Genomic DNA, 10164 nt, shown 5'->3' with positions numbered 1-10164 from the left:
CCGCTCACCATCAGGTGGGCCGTATCGCCTGCCTACACTGGCCATAAAAAAAAGAAAGAAATAATCGGTTTGGAACTATGTATATATTTATTTATTAAACTTCATGTAAACTTTACATTGGCGGACTTAATGCCCAAGACATTCTCTACCAGTCAACCAAAGGTAGGTGCAGAGTAAATAATCTTGTGAATCCGCGCGGGTAGGTACCACCGCCCTGCCTATTTCTGCCGTGAAGCAGTAATGCGTTTCGGTTTGAAGGGCGGGGTAGCCGTTGTAACTATACTGGCCTACTGGAAGAGATTTCAACATGAAATAAGTAGTGCCCATGTACTCTGTATCCTTATTGTCGTGTTTCTTCTAACAGCTGTGTGTACAAAATATATTAAATAAATAAAACTCTGGGCTTAGTCCAAAATATAATTCATATCATTAATACAATATTTACATCAATAAAAACAAAATATACATTATGTATGTACTAACATTCCATAATTGAACAAATAATTTGTAACAATATAAACATCTTGTTGGTGAGCTCAAGGCTCAACTGATGTAAAGTGATTACCGGAGTTTATGGACATAATGAGAATGCCACCACCTGCCTTGAGACGTGAAGTCCAGTCTCATTGGTATTGTATGACTGCTGCTAACATTAGAATCTGAACACATGACGATTTGTGACGGAAATGGACGGAGGACTACAAAATAGCATTTTGACGGGTGAAAAGCTATTTAGTTTCAAGTGATATTTTAGCAACTTCACAGGAGAGCCATTACAAGTTTAATATTTGAAAGAAACTCTGAATGACATGACAAAAAAACTTCTACAGCTATTTTAATGAAGTAAACATAAATTTGAATTAGAAATAGTGTAAGAAAAAATGATTTTAAAAAAAACCTTGGGGTGCTTGGTATCAGTGGTTATAAATATTTTATGAATAGATATGAATAGAAGGGTTATTTTGATAATATCCTAAAAAGGACCAAACGCTTTTTTTTTTACAATAAAATAATTTTTTCTTACACTATTTCTAATTCAAATTTATTTTCTATTTTTTAGCTGGATTTTCTATAAAAGCGTATTTTGTTAGTTTTTTTTACACTATTATTGATTCAATTTGATCACAGACTTTAAACAATAACAAAAGTTTGACAATTGACAACAAACAAAGAGTATAGAGATATATGTATATGTTGTGTGTCAAACACATGGTAGTGTGTGTAATGTTTTTTTTATTGATTTAATGTATTTTTACATTTATTTCATTTTATCATTTTAAATAGAATATTTTTCAGGTATTTCAACTTTAAATTAGTCTACTGAAAAGTTCACGCATTGTCGCTTAGTCACGTTTCCCTTTCAAGCGTCGAAATATACTTTGAACTATATTTTCTTTTAACTAGCTAGTAACCACCTCGCCGTTACAAGTCCTCGGTACTCCACTTATAAGCTTCCTCCTCTTGAGCTTGCCTCTTGCTCTGTTGTTCGAAGAACTTCTTCTCGTAGCCGTTGGATCTGTCGACGCCGTCCCACCGGTAGCCGGGTCTCAGGTTGAAGCGGTTCGGAGGGAAATTACCTTTATATTTTGGGCGTTCTGCGAAAACAAAAAAAAAATACCAATAAAATATATTTTTTCATCTGATGATGGTGTTGTCAGTTACTCAAAATAAACTCCACAAATATGAGAAAAAGTTCTCATATTTGTGGAGCAATCTCAAGACTATATTTGATAGTCTACTAAACTACTATACTGCTACTACTATATACATATATCTTCTCTTACCCCCCACTGGACGGGGAATTCTAGTTTGGAACCCCACTGTCATGAGTGATTTATTCCTGATCATTTATTTATTTAACTAATTTAATTATAGGTACAGTGTAATAATTTATTAACATGTATAATATTTAAATATAGATCGTTTTAAGCATAATTTTAACTTAAGAATTGTAATTTTAAGAATCGATTACTCAAAAAAATAAAACTCATACAAATCTAAATAATAGTCATTTTTGTAATATATTATGTACATATATTAAAAATAGTTCAGTGAACTATGTTATTTAATACAAAAGTACATTACCTGGTGGTAAATTTCCTTCCTCTCTCTTCCTGTCCTGTATGTATTTGAGCATCGGATCTCCTGCCCTCTCTATCTGCTTGAGTCTGTTCTCCGAGTCTGCATCGTCCCGGTGTCGGGCCAGAGGTTTTGAGGCCTCATGCATGAAATCCTGAAGCCGTTCCTCTTGAGCTTCCAATTGTTTCAACCTGCAATTTACATACAGAGCTTTTATTATGAGAACAAACCTTTTATTTATTTATTTATTTATGTACACACAAAAAAGAAAACATAGTACAGAGTAATAGGAAAATTATGTACAAAGGCACTGCTTATTTCTTTAAGAAATCTCTTCCAGCAGACCTGCGAGAGGATTATGAGAATAATAATTAAAAGTGATGAGCGTGTGTAGGACAGCTAAAATAACAAATACAACATGAGAATTATAGTAATGCACATACACATAGCAAATATTAAATTTTAGCAAATATTTTACTAAATCGTGAAGGGAAAATTAATAATATTGAAGGGTGAAAGGGTATTTGTTTAAGAGACATTTTTGAAATATTACAAGAGAGCGATTTAATGTTTAGAATTTGGAAAAAATATCATAACAAAAAACTTCTTCGGCTATTTGTTTTTTTTTTATTGCCCAAGTAGACAGACAAGCATACATCCCACCTGATGGTGAGTGGTTACCATCGCTCATGGGCATCAGCAATGCCAAGGGCAGAGCCAAGCTGCTGCCTACCGCTTAAGTGGGGTAAACTTAATTGAAGTTCAATTAAAAACATTGAACTGTTGATGCTAATACTAATTAAAACGCACCTTTAATTGCAAAGATAAATGTCGCGTATATTAAATTGCCTTTCAATCCTCGATATAATGTAGTGTTCTGATAGACACCGCAGTGTGTACATACAAATTTAGGGGTGGACCACCTATAGCATTTAGGGGGATGAAAAATAGATGTTGTCCGATTCTCCACCCTGGCCGATATGCACTTGAAGGGTGGGGCAGCCATTGTAATTATACTGAGACCTCAGAACTCACATCTCAAGGTGGGTGGCGCATTTACGTTGTAGATGTCTATGGGCTCCAGTAACCACTTAACACCAGGTGGGCTGTGAGCTCGACCATTCATCTAAGCAATAAAAAAATAAAAAAATAAAAAAAACTCAAATTTGTATGGAGTTGGAACGTTTGCCTGCGTTTGCCGATAGGGGCGCTGCTCAATTGCATACAAATTGAAGTTAACTTTTACGCTATCGAGAGCGTTAAAATAAACTCGCACCAAGCACACAGAAGCCATTATGTGTTATTAACAGGGTATTGGGGAATTGTCGCGAAGAGGAGAAAGAGATTGAAACTTTTATTTGTGTAATTTTAACTAACTCACTTTTCCTACCTAAGCTGAGAGCCTTGAGAGGCTATTTCAGCGTAACCTTAACTAGTAGGTGAGCTCACGGGGCTCAAACCTGACGACGTTGCTAACACAAACCCTAGCAAGAGCCGTGCTTCGCAGAATCTACCACCGGATCCGAAACGCGACCCACTGAGAAGATCCGGCGGGAAACTCAGTGGGCTACTACTAACTCACCCTTTACTCCATCTTTTATATTTCTCGTCCATTTCTTTTTGTCTCGCCGCTTTCTCCTTCTGTTTTCTTCTTTCTTCAGAATCGTCTCTTTTCACTAGAAATAATATTATATTAAATTTATTATAAGTATTACATGTAATTTTACTGGTGGTAGGACCTCTTGTGAGTCCGCACAGGTAGGTACCCCACCCCGCCTATTTCTGACGAGAAGCAGTAATGGGTTTCGGTTTGAAGGGTGAGGCAGCCGTTGTAACTATACTGAGACTTTAGAACTTATATCTCAACATTTACGTTATAGATATATATGGGTTCCAGTAACCATTTAACACCAGATAGGCTGTGAGCCACCTATCTATGCAATAAAAAAACAAACAAAAAAGAATTTAAATACTATAAGTATTGTAGAGTGTAAGTATTAGAAGTATATTACTGTCGCACCGAAGCCATAAGTAAATTTAAATATGACAAAAAAAAATTTTTTGTCTACTCTCAATGGTTCACCTGGTATCGAGTGGCTATCACAGCTCATAGACAACGTGAATGCCATCATCCGCTTTGAGACTTGAGGTCTATGTTTGAATTACATACATCTTTTTATTTTTGTATCGTGGAAGTAATTTGGAAACATATGACAACTATGTATTTCATTGCAAAAAAATTGTAGATGCATGCGGGGTTTTAGCACTGTCTAATCACTTGGTTAAAGTACATCAGGCGTCTTATCATTTAAGTCCTCGAATGAAGAGGATTGGAATAGAGAGCAATGCGGTGATCATCAACTAAAATCTCACACAAGAGAAAGTGCAAGAGAAAAGTTAGTATTTAATAGCAGAGAAGTGGAAACAGCTGCCTTGGAGACACACTGATTAGAGATTGATGTTTCACCAAATATCACAATATGTATTTTGTATAAAAAAATTTTATGTATAAAATTGTATTAAATTTTTGTATAAAAATATGTTCCATGAACAATGAATGCTCACATATTTATTTTGACTTTAACTATGTAACTTTTTTTTATTACTTAGATGGGTGGACGAGCTCACAGCCCACCTGAAGTTAAGTGGTAACTGGAGCCCATAGACATCTACAAGCAAATGCGCTACCCACCTTGTGATACGAGTTTTAAGGTCTCAGTATAGTTATAACGGCTGCCCTACCCTTCAGACCGAAACGCGTTACTGCTTCACAGCAGAAATAGGCAGGATGGTGGTGGTACCTACCAGCGCGGACTCATAAGAGGTCCTACCGCCAGTGATTACGCAAATTATAATTTTGCGGGTTTGATTTTTATTACACGATGTTATTCCTTCATGGTGGAAGTCAATCGTGAACATTTGTTAAGTACTAAAGTAATAGAGAATAAGTAATAAAGTAAGATTAAGTAACAAAGATTACTTATAATTTTAAATTAGATTGCCGTAGATATGTGTAATATTCTTTTTTTTTATTATTTAAATTAAATTTTATATTAATAATTCTAACCTTTCCTTGACACAACTTGAGCATTCCTGCCTGAAACATCATCTTTCATTTTCTTAAACATCTCCTCTTCTTTCTTTCTAAAGTCATCGTTTTCTTGCCTCAGCTGCTTGGCATCTTGTAATCCTGCTTTCTTTCCTTCCAAAGTCTTCTCCATTTTTTTATGGGTTGGAGGGGGACTGTCATTCTTGTTAGACCTATCTTTCCTAGGAGGAGAAAGATCAGAATCGCTATTATTTCTTTTTGAACTTCTGTCTTTTCTTTTACGTTCAGAGTCATGCCTTCTGTAGTTATCTATATTCTTAAGCTTTCGCGGTGGTGATAAATCCGAACCACTGTCTTTTGTGTCATTCCTCCTGTGAGGTTTTTTGCTTACATTCCTATAGGACTTGTTTTCTGCATATCTTATATTTTTACGGGGAGGAGATAAATCTGAATCACTATCATTCGTTTTTTTTCTTAGTGGAACATTTCTACAGGGAGATTCTGAGATTTGTCTCTTACTCTTTCTTGGGGGAGACATATCAGAATCTGAATTTGATCTGTTAGATCTTTTGTCATACCTCGAACCATAATCTGTATCATTATACTTTTTTAACTGGCTCTGTCTGTTATCGTGACCAAATTTAGATTTCTCTGGGGATTTTTTTCGCCTCGGAGGTGAAACTGAGTTAAGTCTATTTCGTTTTGAATCATCTTTTCTAGATTTTCTGGGAGATGTCACATCATATCTTTTTTGAATTTTCATATCTTGTCCTGAAGAAATCTTATTCATTTGGGTTTTCCTTAGAGGAGACAAATCAGAGCTCTTAGATCTTCTGTGGTTATTAGCTCTTAAAGACTTTGGTGACTTATCCTTCTCATTGTCCCAACGACTTGGTTTTTTAAGTTTTTCAGCTCTCTGACCCTCATGCTTTCTAGGTGGTGAAAGATCAGAATCATATTCAGTAGTTCTTTTAGGAGAATTATTCCTTTTCACTGGATTCCCTCTTCTTGGTGGGCTGAAGTCGCTGTCACTGTTGTGTTTTTTTTTGCTTTTAGCTCTTCCAGACGGCGAAGCTTCTGAAACATTTGGCTTATCATCTTCGGAATCACTGTACATTTTTCCAAAGACCAATTCGTTTTCTTTCTCGGTTTCCTTTACATCTTTCTTTATCTCTTCAATTTGTAGTTTGCTGTTGAATCCGTCATCCTGTAACGATTTTCGGTGTCTGTTATAATCGATGAATAAGATTTCTATTAGAATGGTTTTTTAATATGTTGAAGGCTTGACAGTAAAAATAAAGTAATAAACATGTGTACCTGATTCACGATCTTCCATTTAGAACTAGTGGTGAATTGTTCCTGTTTTTTTATATGCTCTGGTCTTTCATCGATGATACCTGCTACTTGCGGTGCGTCATCACCTTCATCATACACATCTAACTCGTCACCCTCAAGGGGTCGTAGCTTCGATAGGTCAATGTCATCGTCTATTATTTTGAACCTAAAATTAGATGAGAAAATACATTTTTTATATTCACTTTAGTGTTTCAACAGGTAAGGTTATTTGTCATCTGTATCTTTCACTAATGAAAGAATTTTTTTTTGTTCTTTATTTGGAACTGACGTTTGCGTCTTTGAAGGAAGATGAGCCGAGAGTGATGATATAGTTAATGTACTGTTCGAACCTTATTAGAACAACATGCTTAAGCAACCAAAAAATTCATCCATACTGAATGAAAATATTGACAGGAATAAGAAATTTGAAATTAATTCGCATTTGTTATGTATTTCATTATACAAATAATCAATACTTACTTAAAATACAATAACTTGTAAGGAGAATACGTGAAAATGTACATGATTTTTTTTTCAATTTTAAAATGCATTTTAGTGTGACGACAGCACTTTAATATAATGCCAAAATACAATTGTAAATATCAAAACGGTAGATATTTAAGGTATTTTTTTTAGAAATAGTAAATTCTTTCACGTTTAATTTCAATTATTGTTCACATTGTCTACAGTTGACTTACCCTTTTCCTTTTAGCACTTTTTTTTTCTTTTTCTTTTTATCGCCCGATGGACCAGCCAGGTATTTTTGCAAGTACGCTTTCTGGTTTACAGTCGTAGCCATTATTAAATAAAATTTCAAATTATTTAATTTAGAAAATTAATTTGACGAACTTTATATTATTATGTGTATTATCTATGGTATCAATTTAGACAAACACAAATGTCACAAATCAACATTCTTTCAAATGTTTCAAAGCCATAATACACTTTTTTTAAAGGGATTTTATGTCCTGGTAACTAAGACTTTTGGGTCATGTCTTATTTTATATTTAAATTCTTATTTTTATGAAAAATGATTTAGGGAGTCAAATGAAATAAAATGAAATGAAGATGATTAATTTGAGACATTAATCAACTGAGATGAAATGAAATAAATTGAGATAAGATAACATGGGATGAAATATAATCTCAGTAAAATGGTGGTTATTTACTGAGACTTCTTTAGTGGGCTTTTTGGAGGATCCCTAGAAGCTACGTCCAGCGGCTTTGTTTCATTTGTGCACTTTCACAGATATTAAACCATTAATAATAATAATAATAATAATAATAATGTTTTTATTTCAAGTATCCATGACTCATATAAATTGTTAATAAGACTTAGACCTATGTTAGTATTTATATTTACATCACAATGAATTACTGTGGTAACATCCCATGGGAGATGGCACCACAGCGACCCATGTATATACAGTCCAGCCTGCTTGCGATCATGCTCAGGATACTGTTGGAGCTGGCCCTCACTCTGTTTACCAGAGATGCACACCTTTTACGCATGGTAGCGTAAAAACAATCTATGTGCGCGTCTGCAAACATCCCTGATGCGCTACAAAAGCGGGGCAGCACCACCAGCACCCTAAACGCGTTATTGTATTGAACACGGAGAGCATTGTACGATCTTTGAGTATATCCAGCCCACAAGCTGCACGTGTAAAAGTTAGTACAGTAGGCCCTAAAGAGGGTGACCTTGACTTTAAGTGAACACCGTGCAAACCTGCGAGCTATCATGTTTGCTCTAACCGACAACGCTCTCCGCTCTCGTTCAATATCTTCATCATCTTTGAGATCAGGGGTCAACACATGGCCGAGATATTTAAATTTATAAACTCTTGTCAATGGCGTTCCGTTGAGTACTACGGGAGGTATTTTATCATGCGTCCCACCCCTGGTCTCAAAGACCATGATCTCCGACTTTTTACAGTTGTACACCAAACCGTGTGATTTGGCGTATCCCTCACACAAAGAAACAAGTTGCCTTAGGCCACAGATAGACGCGCTCAGCAGCACCATATCGTCTGCGTAGCTGATGTTGTTTACGCACACCCCGTCTATGAAACAACCAATCCTGGTCCTACTGAGCTCGCCGATCAGCTCGTTCATATACAGGTTGAAGAGCGTAGGCGAACTCAACCCGCCTTGTCTCACCCCGCACTCCAACCTATATGGAAGAGACAAAGCCCCAGCCCATCGCACATTGTTGATCTGGTTCCCATACCAAAACTTTAGAATGTTATTTATTTCCGTGGGTAGTTTAATATTTTCCAACTTTTTCCACAAGAGGTTTTTTTAATAAATCACCGTTATTACACATTTAAACCCGAAACAACAAAATAAAACAAATCACAACTTCACTCCTCGCGTTCCCGCCAAAAAATCAGACACACTTAACACAAAGCTTCACAGACTAATTCCCCAGAAATAATTTACTAACTATTTAATTATTCTAACTATTTTACTAATAATTTAATAACACCTACGTATTCTATTTAGACGAGATCCGACTTTTTTGATTATAATCTATGTAATGGTGATTGCGCGATGGCGATTGCATATTTTATTTTGTGCATCGGTAAATCAATGCCTCTATGTAGGTACATAAATAAAAATGTTATTTGTTAGTAATAAAAAACTTTCATGTCTCTTTAATGAAGCATGCTTATCCATATAGTATTTATTTTTATGACCCTATTAGTTTTATAAAGCCTTTTTAAATATATTTTTTGGTCAGGAGGAAATCGCCGGACTTCCGCCCTCCACTGGGGATGGAGGACGGGGCATATGAAGTCGAACTGACTAAAACTTGTCACTCAATAATCCAAGTCCTAACCTCGCATGAGTCAGAACTTATGAAAAGGCAAAGGGGGAAAGTGAAGTGCTTAGTGCGGAGCACATCTCTTCCCTCACTCTCCTCCTCGGGATGCTGCATGCCGGAGCGGTGGTCGTCGGTGCCACGACCACCCGCCCTCTCGTTCGACAGTCGGTCGGCAGGCTATCCGAAGCCCGCCTAGATGGCGCCGGTTAGAGTGGGTTGTCCTACGGAATACCCCGTTGGGTCAGAACCAGCGTGGGTCGAGGATAGCTGGCCTTCCATTACTCGGATACTCTTGCGTAAAACGCGTGTACGTCGTCTTCTTAGGCCCTCCTCGCCGTTCCCCAGACAGACATGTGATGGGGACCCGAAACACTTAGAGGGCCAGGGCTTGGGTGAGATCCGTCTCCGTGGCCCCCGATCGACGGCGGCGGGCTTGTGCGTCTCTCACGCGCATCAGCCAGTAAACAAGCGGCTTCGAAGGAGATGGTGCGATAACCACGGATGACCCCGACCGCGATGGTGCGTTGCGGCCGTTGCAGCAGCTTCGCTACCACCACAGCCAGGGACTGGCCCCGTATAGGGCCATTGAACGCACCACCCCCGTATAGAGACGGCGCGTTACCTAGTAAGGCCCCCTGACGTTGGGCAGAAGCCGGCTTAACTCGCCGGCCACCTCCAACAAACGAGAGACCAGGTTCTGAAAGTGAAATAAAGCCTAGCATATTTTTTATTCTATCTTATTTTTATCATCTGTCATTCTTCCTTTTTTTTTGACTTCTTCCAAATAGGTTGAAGTCTTTCTAGACCTAGTTAAGTGACCTTTTTAGTCGGCACAGTAATATGGAACCTAATCTTGAAACTAAACCTTCATTTA

The 10164-nt window shown here is 37.1% G+C and overlaps 1 protein-coding gene across 1 annotated transcript; it reads right to left on the bottom strand.

Moving 5' to 3' along the window:
- Window positions 1-404: 404 nt before the first annotated feature.
- LOC101736259 (BUD13 homolog) lies at window positions 405-7400 on the bottom strand. The gene is made up of 6 exons (XM_004923054.4): window positions 7162-7400; window positions 6446-6629; window positions 5147-6335; window positions 3662-3755; window positions 2086-2270; window positions 405-1595 (listed from the first exon to the last, which is right to left on the bottom strand). The coding sequence occupies exons 1-6, from the start codon at window positions 7260-7262 to the stop codon at window positions 1423-1425; spliced, it is 1926 nt and encodes a 641-aa protein (XP_004923111.2). The 5' UTR covers window positions 7263-7400; the 3' UTR covers window positions 405-1422.
- Window positions 7401-10164: the final 2764 nt, after the last annotated feature.

Source organism: Bombyx mori, chromosome 24 (assembly GCF_030269925.1).
Source record: "Bombyx mori chromosome 24, ASM3026992v2".
NCBI lineage: Eukaryota > Metazoa > Arthropoda > Insecta > Lepidoptera > Bombycidae > Bombyx > Bombyx mori.
This window is presented reverse-complemented; position numbering and strand designations above follow the sequence as displayed.